The sequence below is a fragment of the Hoplias malabaricus genome, chromosome 11, assembly GCF_029633855.1.
Source record: "Hoplias malabaricus isolate fHopMal1 chromosome 11, fHopMal1.hap1, whole genome shotgun sequence".
Lineage (NCBI taxonomy): Eukaryota > Metazoa > Chordata > Actinopteri > Characiformes > Erythrinidae > Hoplias > Hoplias malabaricus.
Window position 1 is genome coordinate 3,316,378 of NC_089810.1, and position 22,053 is coordinate 3,338,430.

General features: G+C 41.2%; 1 protein-coding gene across 1 annotated transcript in view; it reads left to right on the forward strand.

Annotated features, from left to right (window-relative positions):
• Positions 1-1,705: 1,705 nt before the first annotated feature.
• Positions 1,706-22,053, forward strand: part of LOC136709954 (girdin-like) — a 61,639-nt gene continuing 41,291 nt past the window's right edge. Inside the window, exons 1-4 of the mRNA XM_066685559.1 lie at positions 1,706-1,766; positions 2,849-3,069; positions 20,248-20,373; positions 21,349-21,371. Coding sequence (XP_066541656.1) covers positions 1,706-1,766; positions 2,849-3,069; positions 20,248-20,373; positions 21,349-21,371 — 431 coding nt within the window. The remainder of the gene's footprint in view (positions 1,767-2,848; positions 3,070-20,247; positions 20,374-21,348; positions 21,372-22,053) is intronic.

Below are 22,053 nucleotides of genomic sequence, written 5' to 3' on the forward strand. Positions count from 1 at the left end.
GTGGTGGCTGTTGGCTCACATGGACATCATTGAGGCAAGACTTTTGGTCCTTGTACTCCGATTGTGAGTTGTGTTCATAAATGCAACAGCTAGACTTGTCCAGTGAGGACGTTGCACTTTGACAGGGATGTGACTTGTCTCCACATCTGTTTCTGATTTTCATGGATAGAGTCGCAATGTATATTCTGGGACAGGAGGACTTCTTTGAAGGAGTTCAGGAGATGTCCTCTCTTCTACTTGCAGATGATACTGTCTTTCTGGCTTCCTCATATAGAGGCTCCAGCCTACACTTGAATAGTTTGCAGCTGAAGCAGTCCATATGAGGATAGGCACCTCCATGTTTTAGGCCATGGCTCTCTCCCTGAGGGAAAGTGAGATCGACTGTAGGTTCGATGCAGCATCTGCAGTTATGCTGTTGTGTACCAGACTGTTGTGGTGAAGAGAAGCTGAGTGATACAGATTTTACACCAGCTTTTATTCTCCCATAGAATCACTGATCACCTCCTGCTCCCTCACACACTTTTATCACTAATATTTTACCTTCACATCACTATAACTAATCATCTCTTCAGTTAATTTAAATGTCTGTGTTGTATGTTGTGCACTCGAGTGTTGACCCGAGGAGGATGGGTTCCCTGTTATGAGTCTTGGTTCCCTCCATGGTTTGTGGAAATAGGCCCCGGTTTCAGACCCAAGACCTTCTTGAAATAATTATTTATATGCTAATAATGGGGAGCTGATACAGACACAGGTTTGAGCCTATTGTGCCCACACATTACAGCCATAATAGAATATTATGCCAATCAAATAGTCAACAATCCAGGACCTCAGGGGGGCATCTACTTGCATCGCTCTCCACGTATCATCCAGAAGAGCAGACTGAATGGTGTTGAAATGACTGGAGAAGTCATAAACCATGACCATCACAGTGCTGGCTGGCTTGTCCAGGTGAGCGTAGACTCTGTTGAGCAGGTAGATGATGGCATCCTCAACTCCCCTGCGCAGCCAGTAGGTGAACTGGAGGGGGCCTGAGCTGATCCAGGACGAGCCTCTCCTTGGTCTTCATCACATGGGACGCCAGTGCCACTGGCCTGTAGTCCTTGACGTCAATGGGTCACCGGTCTCCGGGAACAGAAACAATGCAGGACATCTTCTACATCACAGGGACCCTCTGTAGAGTCAGGCTTATGTTGACAATATAAGTGCAGTACTCCACAAAGCTGTGTGGCACAGGCTTTAAGCACCCTGGGGTGGACACCATCAGGGCTTGCAACCTGGTTTGTGTGGAGCCTCTTCAGACTTCCCTGCATTGTAAGTCTCCTCAGACCATGTGGTCACAGGATGATAAGATCATTTCACATATGCAAAAGAACCCATGACTCAGCAGACTGATACCACAACACAGACCCATAAAGCCCAGCTGTGAATATGGATTTGTGCTCCTAAAAACATAGTCCCACTCTGTGGGAGGCAGCACTATCTAACACCATCTTTTTAGACTTTTTTTAGTGTTAGTTGAGCAATCTGCAGTGACTTCCTATCACCAGCAGCAGTACAAGCAGATAAGCAGCACCAGCAGAGTCACTTCTGGAGTTATCAGAGTTATTAGAACAGAATGGAGATAACGGAGGATGTTTATGAAAATTCAAATATTTTTGTAGAACAAAGATCAGGATCCAAATGCAGGGACCCTGTGTATGAAGACATGTACCAGATGACCAGAGGAAACCAACGGAACCTCAGTTCAGTAAATCCTCAGGACAAAGGTGAGGTTAAGGCCCTACTGCATTTTTATAATTGTGCTAAATCATTTTTGGAAATAAAAAATAAAATAAAATGAAACATTTTCTAGCATATATTCTAGAACATTGGTTCTCAAACTGTGGTAACTGTTCCACTGGTGGAATGTGAAGCAGCAAGAGGTGATATACCTCATTAATAAAATCTGTTTGTGTTAAAAAAATACAACATGGGCTATGAATAAATGGTAGTTCAGTCTGTGAGGGAAGGGCTGGGGCAGTTCAACCACTTCTCACTGAACATAAGAAAAGGCTAGAGACAGATGTGAGTGATTTGATGTTTATTACAAAAAGGGCAAAGTGGAAACAAGAAAAACAAATCGAGACACAAACAGTGAAATATTCCTGAGCCCAGAAGAACTACATCTACAGGAACATTTTTTTTTAAATGTGAGTTTGAATAACCTTTTAAATGTTTAATACATCACTAGATCTTAAGGTTCTTTTCCCATTCAAACACATCAGCAAAAACAGTTCTTTATGGAACCAGAAGAGGTTCTTCTATGGCATCGCTCACAGAACATTTTGTAGCACCTTTATTTTTAAGAGTGTAAATTAGAGAGAACCCTTAACTGAAGTAAATCAGCATGGCCGATCTTCACCAACTGTTTAACAGCACTGTGCCTCCTTCACCTACTGATACCAGTGCCGAGGGCCACTGTGACCTGCTCCAAGCGCCGCAAAGTTTTCACCTATAGTCTGTTAAAGCACATATTAAACTACACTATTTTCTCGTTTTTATTTCTCTCTCAGTCCTTTTTTCCCCAAAATTGTATGTGATCTCATGAATGTATAATTGCAGTTCAGGCCTGTAGTTATTAGTATTCTCATCATTCTTAGTAATTATTTTAGAACAACTTTGTGAAATGCAAATTACAAATATTCAAGCAAAACATTCATAGGATTCACAGGTGGCACTTGGTCTGAAAAGTTTGAGAAACACTGTTTTAGAACATTACACACATGACCTTCATCTTTTCAATTTAGAATATAAAGGTTAATTAATTCACTGGAATGTATCACATATTTACAGTGAATTTCTGTTCTAGAGTCTAGACTGAGCAGACTGTACAGACTGGCTGTGGTGGGTCTGGGGCTGCTGTGCGTTCTCCTGCTGATAGCCATCACAGTGCTGTGGATCAAGTTTACCAGCCTGGATTTACAGAGAGACCAGCTACAGAGCAGGTACACCAACCTGATGAGGGAGAGAGACCAGCTACAGACCAGTAACACCAACCTGATGATGGAGAGAGACCAGTTAAAGAGCAGTGTGTCCACAAACCTTGGTGAGGAAATACATCCTTAGATTTAAAATGTTTGACTCCTTAAATAACTGATTTCTGGATGTTTAGCTACATTCAAACATGTTTCAAACTAAAACTAAATCTTTTTTCTGAATGTTACCAGCAATTAAATCAAATCAGGTTAATTGTCACATCACATTAACACAGGTGTAAAGGTGAAACGCTTAGCTGTGCAGTCCCTTCCAGTATTAAATACACAAGAGTTACAAGATGAATATAAACAATACATAATTTACACCATACAGTAATCACTCACTAATTCGCGGTTCATCTTTCATGGATTCGCTAATTCTCAGGTTTTTTCAAGGGGGCTTATGGCCGCTATTTCATTATTGATATTGAGGGAAAATCTAGGAAAACCGTGAAAGATGAATAGCCAAAAGTATTTTTTATTATTATTTACATGTATTAGACTGGACCTGTAGGTGACAAAATATATTATTTACAAGTGTTTCTTACGTACAGTACATGTGTTGTTCATGTCCACATCCGAGTGAAATTTACTGACGCTAAATCACAGCTTAGGAATGACTCTATTAAAGAAACTGGTAGGATATCACATGTAGTTCCAGCTGAAAAACATTATAGAAGACTGTTTAACGCAAATGGTGGATTGTTAACAGCACAGGGAGGGGTTTAAAAGTCCAAATACTCATTAAATACATAAAAAATATATATCTTTCCTCTACTTCGCAGAAGTTCGTTTTCTCACAGGTGGGTCTTGGAACGCATCCCCTGCGAAAAACGAGGGGTCACTGTATCTGTATCACTGTACTGTTTGTAGATGAGTACACATTATACTTCAACTAAGACTGAATTACACATGCAGTGTTAAGAACTTGAGCAGTGAGAACAAGTTTTGGTGGTGTCAGTGTTTCAGTTCCTGTAACGTAAGGTAAAGTGCTGTGTACAGAGCTGTTTTTGTTCATGTGGTTGTTGCCAGTGACGGACAGTGAACTTTTACACTTTGCTAAAGGCTTGTCAGCAGCCAGTGTTGGCTAATACATGCCCTACAATGTAAATGGTAACATTTTCTGTTAGATTACTCAGAGAACAGTGTTCTGAATGCTTTGGAATTCATCAGTATTTTCTAACACTTTAAAACAGTGTGAATGTGGTGATCACACCCTGATTATTTAAGAAGAATATTCTGTTGTGTTCTTCCACTGTAGCTTCTTTCTGAATGTAGCAGTTTTCTTGAATGTAAACATTTTCTATAAAGCAGTAAAGACTGAGAGTATGTAAACACAGAAGATGCACAGAAGATTTGTCTGGTTTAAAAAAAACAAATCCACAGATGTTGGAAATGAAAATATTACCACACCATTTACAGAAAAGTTGGGACTCTGAGCTAAATGTAAATATAAAGAGAATGCATGGAGGTGTGAATCATTTAAACCATATATTTAATTAATATTGCTACAATAAAGAGGTTAATTGGTCAAATATAAGTGACATTCCTGGGTTTAAAAGAGCGTCTGAGTCTTTCAGAAATAAAGCTGTGGAGGGCTTCACTGTGCTGTGAAAGACTGTGGACAAACAAGTGAAATTATTCTACAATAACGTTTCTCAACTTTAAATAGTAACTGTCTTGGGGAACTCCTCATCTACAGAAGATAATATCATCAAAACCTTCAGAGAATCTCTCTGTGTAGCTGGTATTTTACAGAAGGGCACACAGTTCAGGACACAACACACAGCCACACCACACACTGGAAGATTCAGTGTTTCAGGGGTTGTGTATTTTACTCCTGAACACAAGGCATTATTATTGTACATACACACACACACGCACACACACACACACACACACAAAAGACCCCAAAAAGGAACCATACACATTACTCTAATGTCTTACACTTACTACCTCACAAATTGCCAAAAAACACACGGTGGATTGGAGACTCAAAAGTGTCAATAGGTGTGAGTGCGTGTCTCCTTGTGAAGGACTGGCGCCCACTCCAGGGTGTGTTCAACGTTGTGCCCAGTAATTCTGGGTAGGCTCCGGACCCACCGCCGCCCTGAACTGGATAAGGGTTACAGACAATGAATTAATGTTATTATAGCGACATATGCAAGGGCCAAGGCCCAAAATCAGTATCTGGCTGTGGTCTTTGGGCCCTCAGACGGCACTGAATTAAACACAGACAGGTTTCTGTAGTGGAATCACTGTATGAGTTCAGAAATACTTCAGAAAACACAATTGTTGCATCCACAAACACAAATTCAAATTAAAAAGTAAAACTAAAAGAAAATGCAATTAATAAACAGATATAAACAGGATCCAGAAACACCTTCTTCTCTGGGCCTGAGCTAATTTAACACTGTAACAGGGCCCTGAGCTCATTTAACACTGTAACAGAGCCCTGAGCTCATTTAACACTGTAGCATAGCCCTGAGCTGTGGAGCAGCTGAAATCCTGTAACAAGCAAGAATCAGAAAAATTCACTTTCAAAATTACAGCCACTGGTCTCCTTAGTTCCCAAACGCTCACAGAGTGGAAACTGTTACTGGCAGTGATTCAGAATGAGAAAATATTTTTCTAAACACAAACGTTCTCAGTTTGAATATTTCAAATGTTGTCTTTGTACTGTTTTAAATTTAATGTAGGTTTATATTATTTCAACATCATTGCATTTTGTGTTTAATCACATTTTTCAGAATGTCCCATTTTTGGAACTCTCTAGAATTCCTGCACATACTTTCCTCCTAAAATGACCTGCTGCTGATTTTTTGTCATATCATGACACATCTTTCTACACACAACCTCACTCTATATTTCTCATTACTGTGCACTGGTTAATGGTCAGAACCACACAGTCTGTCCTGTGTGTATTTGTCTGTGCTCATGATCTGTGTTGCATCATGGTCCTGGAGGAACATCATTGTTCACAGCTGAAATGATAATAAAGCACCTTGAACTTGATATGTGTGTGTGTGTGTGTGTGTTTCTGTGTGTGTCTTCACAGAAAGGCAGGGCTGGGTGTTTTTTGTCACCTCTGCATACTACATCTCTACTGACTCAAAGACCTGGAGTGAGAGCAGAGTCGACTGTAAAATCCAAGGAGGAGATCTGGTCATCATAAACAGCAAAGAAGAACAGGTGTGTGTGTGTGTGTGTGTGTGCGCATTTGTAAGTGAGAGAGAGAGAGAGAGGGAGAGAGACTGTTCTTTAAGCATTTTCACACTGACAGGAATACCTCGCAAGAAAGGTGGGCAGTAAAAATACTTGGATTGGTCTGACCGACAGTGAGAGGGAGAACCAGTGGAAGTGGGTGGACGGCTCAGCACTAACCACTGCGTAAGTAAATTTAACCAACTGCATTAGCTCCATTTATCCAGTCATACACAGATTTAAGCAAAAAATAAAAATTAAATAAAACCAACAAAGAACAGACCTCATTCACTGAAAACACCTAAATGTTTTGAATTGTTATGTAAATTTACCCAGTTACAGATTGTTGAAGGGCTTGCTGTTGTCAGACGGGAACAGAATGGAGACGCTTGTAGACTCGAGTACAATAAAATGGGTTTAATGAGATTATAGCAACAAACACCATCAAACTGTTCAAGGTCAAAATCCAAAAGAACAGAGCAAAGACAGGTGAAAGATCAAACAACAGAAAGAAATACAGTGTCCTACACAAGACAAGAGGAACAGTCCACAAACGGACAGAGGTCAAAACCTAAAATGTTGATCTGCTGAGGTGGTGTATAAATGATACTCTGCCATAAAACATTAGTCTTTCTCTATCTGTGTGATTGGGGAGTGTTACTCCACGTGACTCTGTTTACTCTGTGAAGAGGCTGAAAGAATAAACCTGGCATTACAACAACACACACTCACCACACGTCTGCTACTGTGTTATTGTCTCGAGCGGACGAACTAAAGTGAGATATAGAAATGTTCCCCTCAAATCAGCAGATTCCAACTTCTACAAGGTGCCATGGTGTAGTTGGAGTGTGAAGGCTGGTGTTCCTCCTCCCTCCTGTGTAGCGTTTTATTAATCCTCCAACTTCCATTACATTCTACCTGCCGTTTCATGGAACAAGATGTTTAGTTCAGGTCAGTTTTACGTTTACAGTTGTTATCAAAGCTGGGTTCATCACAAAGTCATAGCCCTGATGGAGTGGTCAGAGAAATTCTCCTTCAGCAAAGCTGGCTCTACCCAGGCCTTCCCTCCTTCATCCCTCCTTCATCCTCACACTCTGTTCCAGGTCATCCAACGCCTCCCTCCTCCTCCTCCCTCAAATCTCTCCTCTTCATTCCTCTGTCTGTTGGCTCCAGCAATCTCTGACTTCTATAATGAACATTTAAAACATGTCACACAGCTCAAATAAGGACAGAGCAGACACTTGATAAATGTTTAGAGCAGGTCCCATATCGATCACATGAAACGATGAAGGTGTGGACTCCAGGTTTAGAGAGAAGCTGATGTAAAGAGGTGAGGGTTAAACACTGATGAGACACTAATTCATGTTCTGTGTGTTTCAGATACTGGGGTCAGGGACAACCAGACAACTGGAAAGAAGAAGAAGACTGTGTTCACATGACTTATCAGGAAAACAAAAGTTGGAATGACTTGTCTTGTTCTTCCAAACTTCAGTGGATCTGTGAAAGAAGAGTGTTTCACTGATAAAATAAAATGTTTTTCAAAGCAGTTCTATACAGCACCAAAATAAGTATCCTCTATTGTTACAATGTCCAGAAGAAACATGTGTGTCCCCACAGAGAACCCTTTTCAAAGATGTGCAATATTAAACCAGTCAGTCACATATTGATCTGATGAACATTTTCAGGAGGTAAATGTTTGTAGAAAGTGCTCATGGTTCTAAACAGAACCTAAGTCTTTACTAAAAAACCCTCAAAGAGCCCCCTTTATTAAGAGTATAGTGTAGAGTTTAGATCTCAGTGTAGTGTGTGGAACAATGTACTGTATTTTCATGTATCAGAGCGTCATAGTGGAGCAGCAGGTAGTATCTCTGTCACAGCTCCAGGGTCCTGGAAGTTCTGAAGTTTTGGTTCTGAAGTGTAAATTGTCTGTAAGTGTTTATTCACTGTTTGAATTCCCACAGAAACTCATGTGTAACTCGAGCTGTTTAGTTTTGTAGCACTTTTGCTCTGTATTTACTTTCATGCAGTTAGCATTCTCCTGAATTTAGAGTCAGTTCCACCTTAAGTAATGTAACTGTAACAGCAAAAAATAAGTCAGTGTTACCTCCCTATGGAGCAGGTATAGAGCAACATCCTCATCTCGGTTCATAACTTTCATTGTTTGTAGGGCTCTCTCAGCCATTTCTCCTCTGTGAGCAGAGATAGAGATAGAGAAAGAGAGAGAGAGAGAGAGAGAGAGCTTCATGGCAATTTTTAGTCTTCCCCTTAGCCCCAGCCAAAACATTAGGAACAGCCTTTTTCTAACTCTTTCTGCCACTGAGACATACTCCTCCATAGGGTTCAGTCAGATGTGCTCACAAAGTCTACACTGTAAACATTTTTACACCGTTCTGTGTCTAACACAGTCCCCAGCCTCAAGAAAATCAGTGCAAAATACATGCATCCCTTATCCCAAAACTCCTGTTCACAGCTTCCCCCAGCGTCTTCTGCCCTCCTAAAGCAACTCTTTTTCTGGCGACTGACCTGAGCCAAACTGTTATGGTTTTCTAAAGTCCTCAGAAATTCTAACTCACCTGCAGAGGACTAAGATGTGGTCAGGGATTCTCACTGTGTTTGTGATGGTCAGCTGGTGATGCTCTGAAAACTTGGCTGTATTAGGATTAATAAACATTTCACTGTAAATGTTTTTACTCAAGTCTTTACTTTAACATCTTTCAGAACAATCAGATGATTTTGTAAACATTATTGATGAACATTTATTGATGAATATTATTGCAGAATCCTGCTTTTAGTCTATAAATGTCTATGGCTCTGGCCCATTTTGTCTAATTTAAGCCCACATTTACTCCATGGTTTTTACTTTTTACTATGTTTTATTTTTTTATTTCTTCTTGAGTCTGTCTGTTTATTCCATGTGTTTCCAAATCATTAGTAGTTTCAGTTTGTATTCTGTTTGTCTCTTCAGTCTGTTCTTGATGCTTCTATCGATGCTTGATGCTTATATTCTGTTTGTTTGTCTTAGTTCTGTTTGTTTAGTCAATTGTCTGTTTACACTTTCTAGTTCGTCTCAGTAATAAATTTGCTGTTATCACGTTTGTGTCTGATTCCGTCATTCCACCCAATCATGACAGTAGAATTTTATTGATTTCTAACTGAGATCAAACCTCTCTTTCTGAAACATTTATGCATATTCTAATGTAATATTTCTATTCTCTGAAAATACACACTAACAGTAACTAAAATACAGATTGTCATTTCCTTTTACTTTGTAAGCATCATTTAACCCGGGGAGACTGGACACTGGTATAACACTGAAGATCTGAGTCCAGTGAGGTTTATCATTGCAGTTTCTCACTGCACAGAGAAGAGAGGATCTAAAGTGAATTTGACTTTGTTCAAGTGGAGACCCTCAACAGCTCCATTAAGACCTAAAGGTGTCTTTTCTAGACACTGATCTGTACAAGACTTTGGTTCAGAAACATGGACTCTGCTCAAGGTCGACTGAGGAGGGATTCAGCTGTGACAACTGAAGTGATTCATTAACTCATATCAGCACCTCTACTTTTCTCATTATTAATGCTTCAGCAGGGGAATGTTACTTTGAACCATGACATTCAGTTTCATGGTTATGCCAATGACACCCCTGCCCCCACTGCAGACAGATCTGTGCTCTCTTCACCGTCTGAATGAAATTAAGTGTTGTGTAGTAAATAATTTTCTTCATCTCAATGAAAACAAAGCAGAACTTATTCATTCTGGCTCTCCCAAACATGAGTAAAGTTGATTGACTTTCGCACGATCTAAAACCTCAGGGATAGGACCTGGAGGTGATATGTGTGTGTGTGTGTGTGGACTGAATGTTGAATGATGTTCTGTGTGGTGTTGACTGCAAAGTGTCATTAGGTGAACACACACACACACACTAATGAATCAGGGGCTGGGAATATACACCCAGAGTGACGTGCAGCCATTGGGGATCAGTTGTGGATTGAGGAGGACAGCACTGTTCCTTCACTCCCAATCACTCCCAATTTTCCTGCTGCTTGTAAGAATCAAACCAATGACCTTTCAGCGCTCAGCCCTCATCTCTAAACATTAGGCCACACTTAACCTAAATAAAAATGAAAAAAATCACAGGCTCTGTACAGAGAGAATAAGGGTAACAAGGGTAATAAGAGAATGAGGGTAACTCTCATAGTGCTTTTCCACCAAAGTGGGATGGGCTCTATTCCAGTTCACAAACCTAATTTTGAACCGTTTGATGCATTTCCACCAACAAAAGTAGGTTCCAGAACCCAAAAAGGATAGTTGGTTATTCAGTACGAAACATCTCCAGGCGTGGCTAGTTACAGGAGCAAGGAGCAATGGAGGAACCCATGAGGTGAGCACAGTGTAGTCTTCTACGTGTTCTTATCGCCAAAAGATTATCCATGTTTGCATTTTGGAGAAAAACAAACATCTGTAACAACAGCACAAACACTCATAAGTCATCTATGCTTGTTTACTACAACTGCAGCGCCCCCTGTTGATCACATGTTCTGTGATGTATCTGTGATATTCTTTTAAGGCCGACAGGAACCAGTTCAACAGCCAGAGTTCTATAGCAGTGATATTGGAGTGATGTTTACCTTAGCCAATCTGAACCCATCACCCTGTTTGTGTGTATGCATCCTGGCAGTAGTGTGTGTATGACTGGGTGTATAGCACTGAGCTCTATATTTAGTCTATGTTCAACAACTAACAGACTGTAGGGTGCAAGGAACTGTGCTGAAATCAGCTGGCACAGGAAAATGAAACAGTAGCCTTGTCACGCCCTCATCCTGTCGTGTATGTCCATGTCTCCGCACATGTCCCGCCTTTGTTCCTCCTCCTCGTCCCTGTCTCATTTGTAATCCTGCCCCCTCGTTATCAGTCTCAGGTGTCCCTCGTCTACGTAGTGTATTTAAGTCCTCTTGTGTCACTTCCTAGTTGTCGGTAATTTGTATTGTTTCATTTCCCATGTCATGTTGTTTAGGTCTCCCAAACATCAGTAAAGTTGATGGTCTTTTGCACGATGTAAAACCTCAGGTATAGGACCCGGTGAACCCGGCCGCTTCTATCCCTGTGATGGCGGCCAAGCCGGCCGCTTCTATCCCTGTGATGGCGGCCAAGCCGGCCGCTCCTGTCCCTGTGAAGGCGACGATCCCGGCCTCTCCTGTACCTGTGAAGGTGGCGAACCCCGCCGCTTCTGTTCCCATGATGGTGGCAAACCCTGCCACTTCTGTTCCTATTCGTGAGAAGGTGGCCACCTAGGCCGCTCCTGTTCCTGCGAGGGTGGCTTCCTCAGCCGCACCTGTTCCTGCTATGGCTGCTTCCTGTGACTGTGCCCGCAAAGGCGGCCAAGCCTGACGCTCCTGTTCCCGTGAAGGTGGCGAGCCACACCGCTCTGGTTCCTGTGATGGCGGCTAGCCCGGCCGCTTCTGCACCCGTGACTGTGGCCCGGCTGCTTCTGCACCCGTGACTGTGGCCTGGGCCACTCCAGTTCGTGTCCGTAGGTCGACCCCAAGGACTTCAGGGCCGATCCCTAAAGCTGTGCCCAGGCTGGCTTCTCGGACAGCCTCACAGACTTTTGCCAGTCTTGGGCACCCTCCAGTTGTTTTTGTTCCTCTGTCGGTCCCTGACTTGGTCCCTGTCTCTGTCCTTGTCCCTGCCTTTGTCTCTGTCCCTGTCCCTGTCCCTGTCACTGTGTTCGTGTCAGTACCTGTGAATGTCCTGGTCCCTGTTCCCATTCCCAGTCCAGTCCTCGTTCCTGTCCAGTATCTTGTCTCCTGTCTTTTCTTCTGTCCTGTCCCATGTCCAGTCCCCTGTACAGTCCCAGTACCTAGCCTCAGTCTTGTCAACAGTCTTGTCTCCCTTTTCTACACCTGTTCTGTCTCCAGCCTCTTCTCCCGTCCAGTTCCCTGTTCAGTCCCCAGTCTCTAATCATGTCCAGTACCCTGTCCTGTCACCTGCCCCCGTCCAGTCTTCTGTCTCTAATCCTGTTCTGTCCCCAGTCTTGTCTCCGTTTTCTACACATGTTCCGTCTCAGTCACCGTCTAATATCTAGCACTCTATCTTGTGCTCTGTCCAGTCATGTGTACCTGCTCCTGTCTTGTCCCGAGTCCTGTCTCCTGTTTCTAGTCCTGTCTAGTGTCCGTGTCAGTCTAGTCTCTTGTCCACTGTTCAATCCCCAATTCATTCTCGTGTTCAGTCCCCTGTCTGGTGGAAATGAGAAAAACAAACCAAGACCATCCCAGTGAAATATTTCTAAGCCCAGAAGGACTACATGTAGAGGCACACTTTTAAAAATAAATGTTCTATAATGTTCTTTGTGCCATGCCATAGAAGAATCATGTTTGGTTCCATAAATATCCTTGTTTGTTTAAATGTGTGTGTGAATAACCTTTTTAAAGGTTTAAAAGATCAAACGTTGATCATTCGATCTTAAGACTCTGTATCACTTTGAATTACAGCCCGCTAATGACTGGGTAAGTACAGAGATAACCTGTTACTTGTTAAGTAAGTTGTAAGTAAAGTACTGTAAAGCACTCAGTAAGTAAAGCTAGAAATATGGGGTTATTACTGGGTATCTTACAAATATTTTACAAATAATGCATGTAACTAATAATAATAATAATAATGCATTTTATTTTTTGGCGCCTTTCAAGACTCTCAAGGTCACTGTACATAAGAAAAACAAAGCAAAACAACAGGTATAAACAAAGCTAATTAAAGCAGGCTAATTAAAGAGATACATAAAATAAAAAATCAAAGGACTAGGCTAAAGACTGTATGCTGTCTGGAACAGGTGGGTCTTGAGGCGGGATTTAAAAATGTCCAGGGAGTCAATATTACGAATGTCCGGTGGGAGGGAATTCCAAAGACGGAGGGCGGTGCGGCTAAAAGCTCTAGACCCCATGGTGGTCAGACGGGCTGGAGGGACAGTGAGACTGATGGATGAGGAGGATCTAAGAGTCCGGCAGGGTCTGTATATGTGGAGGAGCTCTGTGAGGTATGGTGGGGCAAGGTGATGGATGGCCTTAAAAGCAAGCAATATGAGTTTTAAGTCAATGCGAGATTTAACAGGAAGCCAGTGGAGCTTTGTGATAATTGGATGGAGTTCTAGAGATAATACAGGCTGCAGCATTCTGAACCAGTTGCAACTTATGAAGGGACTTGAAGGGGAGACCAAATAAAAGAGAATTGCAATAGTCCAGACGGGATGTGACCAGGGAGTGGACCAGGATGGCAGTGTTGTCAGGAGTGAGGGAAGGACGGAGGCGGTTGATATGATGAAGATGGAAGTATGCAGAGCGAGTGATGTTATTTATATGGGTTTGGAAAGACAGAGTACTATCAAGGACGATACCCAGACTCCTTACCTGAGGGGAGGGGGAAACAAAAGTATTGTCAATGGGGATGGAGAAACTGTTTACTTTTGCAAGAGTGGATTTTGAACCGATGAGGAGAGCCTGTTTTATCACTGTTGAGTTTGAGAAAATTGGAGGAGAACCAAGACTTGATTTCCCCTAAGCAATTGCATAGGGAGGTGGGAGGGAGAGAAGAAGTGGGTTTGCTAGAAAGGTAGAGCTGGGTGTCATCAGCATAGCAATGAAACTGGATGTTGTGTTTACGGAAGATATGACCAAGGTGGAGAAGATGGATTATGAAGAGAATGGGACCAAGGACAGAGCCTTGAGGAACACTGGAAGTGAGAGGAGATGGCTGGGATGTGAATGTCTTTAACTGAATAAACTGAGTGCGGTCAGAAAGATATGAGGTGAACCAGTCCAGTGGTGTGTTGGAAAAAACCGATGGCTGATGGTCTATGGAGGAGGATAGAATGGGAGATGGTGTCAAATGCTGCACTCAGGTCAAGAAGAATGAGTATAGATAAAACACCAGAGTCTGCGTTCTGAAGTCATTGTAATTCTAAGCACAATTATAGATTATAAAATTGAGTTAAAGCTATGACAGTTTATGCAAGTGTTTATGCATTTTATGCATTTTATATAAATAATGCAGCTACTATTTTGAATTCACTGTGTTTCTGAATGTAATTATAGATCCCTTAACATTATTTACAATGCACCTACAGAGAAGGACATGGTCAGATGGTTTCATTACAGGCTCTAGCACAGTTTCATAGCGCTTTGTACTCATTAGGTTCAGGACATGTGATTTACCCCAAAAATCATCATCACATACTTCAGAGATGTTTTACACTGCTTTGTCTGTATGTATTGGGGCATTATATGTACATAGCTGAACAATAATGAATGGGTGTTTCTCCTCTACTCACATGGGTACAGCACAGAATATGCATCAGTTTTCTTCCACTTTTCCTTCCAGAGTGTCTTCCACACTTTCCTGCTTCCTCAGCTCAGCAGATTTATTTTGGGTCATCGTCTTCACACAAGAAGTCCTTGTCATCTATCATTCCTTTTATATATTTAAGAGTAGGTCTCTAGACTTACCCTTAAGTGTTATGTTAGTACAGCTTAGTACTTTGTACTTTCCTGTATCTTACCCTTAAATACACTGTAATGCAGGAAGTGTGTGCTGTAAATTAAAAGTGTAGCTTAGTCCCTGGTACTTTCCTGTAACTTACTCTTAAGTACCCAGCAATATAGGAAGGATGTAATCTAAAGTGTAGCCTTATACCCCGTACTCTCCTGTAAGTAAATATTTTTTTATATATTACCCCTAAATATTTTGGAATTTTCAACCAGTGAAATCTAAACATGATAGTTTTCAAACAGAACAATTTGTCATTAAAGACTCTGCATCCAGTCCACCAGAACACAAACACAATTTATGTACACAAACTCCAAAGATTCATATGCTTCTTTTCTTTAATTAGTCCACCTTAAAAACACACAAAACAAATACATACAAACTCAAAAGCTATTATATAAAACACACATACAAACTCTTAAAAAATAGTTTTCCCTTGTTCATTTACTGCTTCAGTCTGTGGGATGGATCGAATGGAGCATAAAAAAGTCATTGTTGACATTATACCAAGGCTCATAGATAGATATTAGAATAGAAACATGGGACATTGGCTTATCAGAATAAAATATGCCCTGTTCACATTTTATAAGAACATTTTGTGAGAAATAGTACAGGTTTACACTTAAGAATTGTGGCAGAACTATAGCCTATTTCATGTTAGTGGTGTTAGATATACATGACACATACTATAGCAAGCCACTAAAAGAGCTCAAATCACAAGGAAAAAATTAGGCCTTGCAAAACAGGCCTAGCATTACCTGCAGCCTGCCCTAAACAATTGCCTGTAGTGTCCGGGTCATTAGGGGTCCAACTACTGCAAGTGCTGGAACCCTATTGTTTTTGGTCTGTTTCCTCTTCTTCTTCTTCTTCTTTTTTTTCTCTGATGAAACTCGATGGGCATCCCAAACCATAGGTCCTACAGACATGCTATTTGGTCAACTGGTAGTAAACCCTCCTGCTACTCAGGAGCAAAGAATCAGCCTGATCAGCCTGACGGTGGCACTACAGTGACGTGGAACACGTCGCTGCCTGCATCTCCAAATCCATGCCAAATCCAACCCTCACCTGTCTGCAGACCAGAAATTCTACTACTACCACTCCCTCTTAAAATCCAGCTCTCCTGAGACACCAGAAAACCACATTTAATAGCACTTCAACATCCATCCTAAAGTGTGGCTCCTGTATCAGGAAATGTCATATGCTAACCTCTTGCTCTGCAAAGATTGCTTGCTTTCACCCCGGTCTTCAAATGGTCAGGACTCCCATTCATCACTGCTGGACTGGGAATAGTCCACAATCAAACACATCCAGCAGACAGTGTCCTGTGTCCACTGATGACTTGAGTACAAGCAGCTCCACATCATATCTGCTGTTTGGGGGTCCTGAACATTAGGGTGAGAAACCAGGGTGCAACTCCAGTGCTCTATGCGGTCTCTGTTATCCGCTACTCCTCCATCTCACATCTTCAAAGAGATGCCAGAACAGCAAAGACCACCTTACAAACACTACACAAACGTCACCAAAAATCTCCTTCTATCTCAGGACAGCTCATATGCTAGTGCATTGTTCTTCTTCATTGTTCAAGCGAATACCAGCTTGGACCCCGGGAATTGCCACTTGCGGCTATATTTTTATTTACTTTGAGTATTTCCATCTTTACCCAGTTATTGTCAAATATATCAAAGTTGTAGCATGTTAACTAGAGAGTTTAATTAATGAGGTACATTTATTTAGCCTAGCATTAGGTGTGAAAAGGTGTTTGCCCCCTTCATGATTTCTTATTTTTTTGCATGTTTGTCACTCTTAAATGTTTCAGATCATCAAATTTAAATATTAGTAAAAGACAACACAAGTAAACACAAAATGCAGTTTTTAAATGAAGCTTTTTATTATTAAAGGAGAAAAAGCGTTTGCCCCCACCCACCCCAAGTTAAAACATAACTTAACTGTAGTTTATCACCTAAGTTCAGTTTCTCTAGCCAGACTTAATTATCAGGAATCACGGGGTGTGGACTGACTGAGGCGGACGCACTTGCTAAAACACGGAGAGTTCAATATAACGAAAGATATAACAAAACAAAGACAGGCAACAGTAGAAATAACACAACACGAAATGAAACGAAACTAACACAGAGACAGACTAGACTGGGGAACGAAACGGTGAAAGGAAACGAAACAACTGGATTTGAAACAACCAAGGTGAAATGTCCAACAAACAGGAGAGACACTAGGGAACTTAAATACAAGACACAGATGAGATACACCTGGACAGATAACGAGGGGGGCAGGGTAACAAATGACACAGACGAGGAGGAGGAACAAAGGCAGGACTAGAATAACAACAAACATAGCCATGTGCTAAAAGAGCACATGGCCGGAAAAACAGACTTGACAAGACGAGGGCGTGACACTTAAATAGGACCTGCCTGACAAAGCCAAGTGGACCAAAAGATCCTCAAAAGCTTGACATCATGCCAAGATCCAAAGAAATTCAAGAACAAATGAGAAAGAATGTAATTGACAGATATCAGTCTGGAAAAGGTTATGAAGCCATTTCTAACGTTTTGGGACTGCAGTGAACCACAGTGAGAGGCATTATCCACAAAGAGAGAAAACGTGGAACAGTGGTGAACCTTTCCAGGAGTGGATGGCCTACCACAATTAACCAAAGAGAGCAGTGACAACTCAAAGAGGTCACAACAGATCCCACAACAACATCCAAAGAACTGCATGTCTCAGTTAAGGTCAGGATTCGTGACTCCACCGTAAGAAAGAGACTGGGCAGAACTGGCCTGCAGGGCAGAGTGCCACGACGAAAACCACTGCTGAGCAAAAATAACATCAAGGCTCCTCTCAATTTTGCCAGAAAATATCTTGATGATCCCCAAGACTTTTGGGAAAATACTCTGTGGATGAGACAAACGTTGACATTTTTGGAAGGTGTGTGTCCCATTACATCTGGTGTAAAAGATACACTGCATTTCAGAAAAGAACATCATACCTACAGTAAAATATGGTTGTGGTTGTGTTATGGTTTGGGACTGTTTTGCTGCTTCAGGACCTGGAAGACTTGCTGTGATGAATGGAACCATGAATTCCGCTGTCTACCAGAAAATCCTGAAGGGGAACATCCGGCCATCTGTTCATGACCTCAAACTGAAACGAACTTGGGTTCTGCAGCAGGACAATGATCCAAACCACACCAGCAAGTCCACCTCTGAATGGCTGAAGAAAAACAAAGTGAAGACTTTGGAGTGGCCTAGTCACAGTCCTGACCTGAGTCCTATTGTGATGCTGTGGCATGACCTTAAAAAGGTGGTTCATGCTCAAAAACCCTCGAATGAGGCTGAATTACAACAATTCTTCAATGATGAGTGGGCCAAAGTTCCTCTACAGTGCTGTGAAAGACTCACTGCAAGTTACAGCAAACGCTTTATTGCAGTTGTTGCTGCTAAGAGTGGTCCCACTAGTTATTAGATTTAGGGGCAAACACTTTTTCACACGGAAAAACCTTCATTTAAAAACAGCATTTTGTCTTTACTTGTGTTGTCTTTGACTAATATTTTAATCTGTTTGATGATCTGAAACATTTAAAAGTGACAAAAATGCAAAAAAAATAAATCATGAAGGGGCAACACTTATCAAACCCTTCATTGCTCTTTACTTATTTTATCTCACACCTTACTTAACAGGTACTTTAAGTTATTTGTAAAATTTTGTAAGATACCAGTGATAACTGCATACATATCCTTTACTTACTCTGTACCTATTTTTTATTCTGTACATACCCTGTAATTTGCAGGCCTTAATTTAAAGTGGAAGAAAACTGATGCATATTCTGTGCTGTACCCATGTCAGTAGAGGAAAAACACCCATTCATTATTATTCAGCTATGTATATATAATGCCTCAATACATACAGACAAAGCAGTGTAAAACATCTCTGAAGTATGTGATGATGATCATTACTAACTGATTACCTAGAAAATACCTGTTACTAACTGATTACCTAGAAAATACCTGTCGATCTACTTTAGAAAAGGTAGCACCACTTAAACATAAAAGTATAAGACAGAAAAAGCTCGCACCATGGTATAACGATAAGACCCGTACTTTAAAACAAACATTACGAAAACTAGAGCGGAAATGGCGATCAACCAAGCTTGAAGTGTTCCATTCTGCCTGGAAGGACAGCCTTATAGAGTATAGAAATGCCCTCACTAAAGCTCGCTCAGCATATCTGGCCTCGCTGATCTCCCATAATAAAAATAATCCGAGAGCACTGTTTAGTGTGTTTTCTAGAATTAGTTAATTGCATAAACTGTCATACGTTTAACTCAATTTTATAATCTATAATTGTGCTTAGAATTACAATGGATTCAGAATGCGTTACTTTGTAAAATGTACTTATTTGTAAAATGTTACAAATACCCAGTAATAACCCCATATTTCTAGTATCATACCCTTTACTTACTCAGTACTTAATTTATCTTACGGCTTACTTAACAGGTACTTTCTCTGTACTTACCCAGTTATTAGTGGACTGTAATTTAAAGTGTTACCGAATATTTTTTACCCATTTAGACACATCAGCAAAAATTCTTCTTTATGGAAAAAACATGTGGCATAGCTCACAGAACATTTTGTAGCACCTTTATTTTAAGAGTGTAAAATTAGAGAGAACCCTTAACTGAAGTAAATCAGGATGGCTGATCTTCACCAACTGTTTAACAGCACTGTGCTTCCTTCACCTACTGATACCAGCGCTGAGGGCCACTGTGACCTGCTCCAAGCGCCGCACTGTTTTCACCTATAGTCTGTTAGCACATATTAAACTGCCCTCTCTTCTTGTTTTTATTTCTCTCTCAATGCTTATTTCCCCAAAATTGTATGTGATTGTAGTGTCGCAGTCACACAGCTCCAGGGACCTGGAGGTTGTGGGTTCGATTCCTGCTCCGAGTGACTGTCTGTGAGGAGTTTGTGTGATCTCCCCGTGTCCACGTGGGTTTCCTCCAGGTGCTCCGGTTTCCTCCCACAGTCCAAAAACACACGTTGGTAGGTGGCGACTACCATTGGCGACTCAAAATTGTCCGTAGGTGTGAGTGAATGTGTGTGTTGCTCTCTGAAGGACTGGCGCCCCCTCCAGGGTGTATTCCTGCCTTGCACCCAATGATTCCACGTAGGCTCTGGACCCACCGCGACCCTGAACTGGATAAGGGTTACAGATAATGAATTAATGAAATATTCGAGCAAGACATTCACAGGAGGTACTTGGTCTGAACAGTTTGAGAACCACAGATTTAGAAGATTACACACAACCTTCATCTTTTCAACTTAGAATATAAAGGTTAATTAATTCACTGAAACCTATCACATATTTACAGTGAATTTCTGTTCTAGAGTGTAGATGGAGCAGACTGTACAGACTGGCTGTGGTGGGTCTGGGACTGCTGTGCGTTCTCCTGCTGATAGCCATCACAGTGCTGTGGATCAAGTTTAACAGCCTGAATTTACAGAGAGACCAACTACAGAGCAGTAACACCAGCCTGATGATGGAGAGAGACCAGCTACAGACCAATTACACCAACCTGATGATGGAGAGAGACCAGTTAAAGAGCAGTGTGTTAACAAACCTTGGTGAGGAAATACATCCTTAGATTTAAAATGTTTGACTCCTTAAATAACTGATTTCTGGATGTGGAGCTACATTTAAACGCATTTCAAACTAAAACTAAATCTTTTTTCTGAATGTTACCAGCAATTAAATCAAATCAGGTTAATTGTCACATCACATTAACACAGGTGTAAAAGGTGAAACGCTTAGCTGTGCAGTTCCTTCCAGAATTAAATACACAAGAGTTACAAGTTAAATATAAACACAAAATTTACACTATACATAAAATAGTCATTATTGCACTGATATAACTGTGTATTAATGTAAACTATGAAATGTGTAGATGTGTGCTGTAATTACTGGCATCAGATAAGACTGAATTACACATGCAGTTTTAAGAAGGTGAGAGGCCAGAACAAGTTTTGGTGGTGTCAGTGTTTCAGTTCCTGTAACGTAAGGTAAAGTGCTGTGTACAGAGCTGTTTTTTCATGTGGTTGGTTGTGACGGAGTGAAGTTTTACACTTTGCTAAAGGCTTGTCAGCAGACAGTGTTGGCTAATACTTGCCCTACAATATAAATGGTAACATTCTGTTAGATTTTTCAGAGAACAGTGTTCTGAATGCTTTGGAATTCATCAGTATTTTCTAACACTTTAAAACAGTGTGAATGTGGTGATCACACCCTGATTATTTAAGAAGAATATTCTGTTGTGTTCTTCAACTGTAGCTTCTTTCTGAATGTAGTAGTTTTCCTGAATGTAAACATTTTCTATAAAACAGTAAAGACTGAGAGTATGTAATCACAGAAGATGTACAAAGATTTGTCTGGTTTAAAAAAAAATGAATCCACAGATGTTGGAAATGAAAATATTACCACACCATTTACAGAAAAGTTGGGACTCTGAGCAAAATGTAAATATAAACAGAATGTGTGGAGGTGTGAATCATTTAAACCATATATTTAATTAAACTAAAACTGGTAGTTTGATAATGTTACAATAAAGAGGTTAATTGGTCAAATATAAGTGACATCCCTGGGTTGAGCGTCTGAGAGAGGCTGAGTCTTCCAGAAATAAAGCTATGGAGGGCTGCACTGTGCTGTGAAAGACTGTGGACAAACAAGTGAAATTATTCTACAATAACATTTCTCAACTTTAAATAGTAACTGTCTTGGGGAACTCCTCATCTACAGAAGATAATATCATCAAAACCTTCAGAGAATCTCTCTGTGTAGCTGGTATTTTACAGAAGGGCACACAGTTCAGGACACACAGCCACACCACACACTGGAAGATAGTGTTTCAAGGGTTGTGTATTTTATTCCTGAACACAAGGCATTATTGTATGTACACACACACCCAAAAAAGGAACCATAACCATTACTCTGTCTTACACCAACTACCTCACACATTGCCATAAAACACACGTTGGTAGGTGGATTGGAGACTCAAAATGTCAAAAGGTGTGTGTGTGTCTCCCTGTGAAGGACTGACGCCCACTCCAGGGTGTGTGCAACGTTGTGCCCAGTGATTCTGGGTAGGCTCCGGACACACAGCCGCCCTGAACTGGATAAGGGTTACAGACAATGAATGTTATTATAGTGACATATGCAAGGGCCAAGGCCCAAAACCAGTATCTGGCTGTGGTCTTTGGGCCCTCAGACGGCACTGAATTAACCACAGACAGGT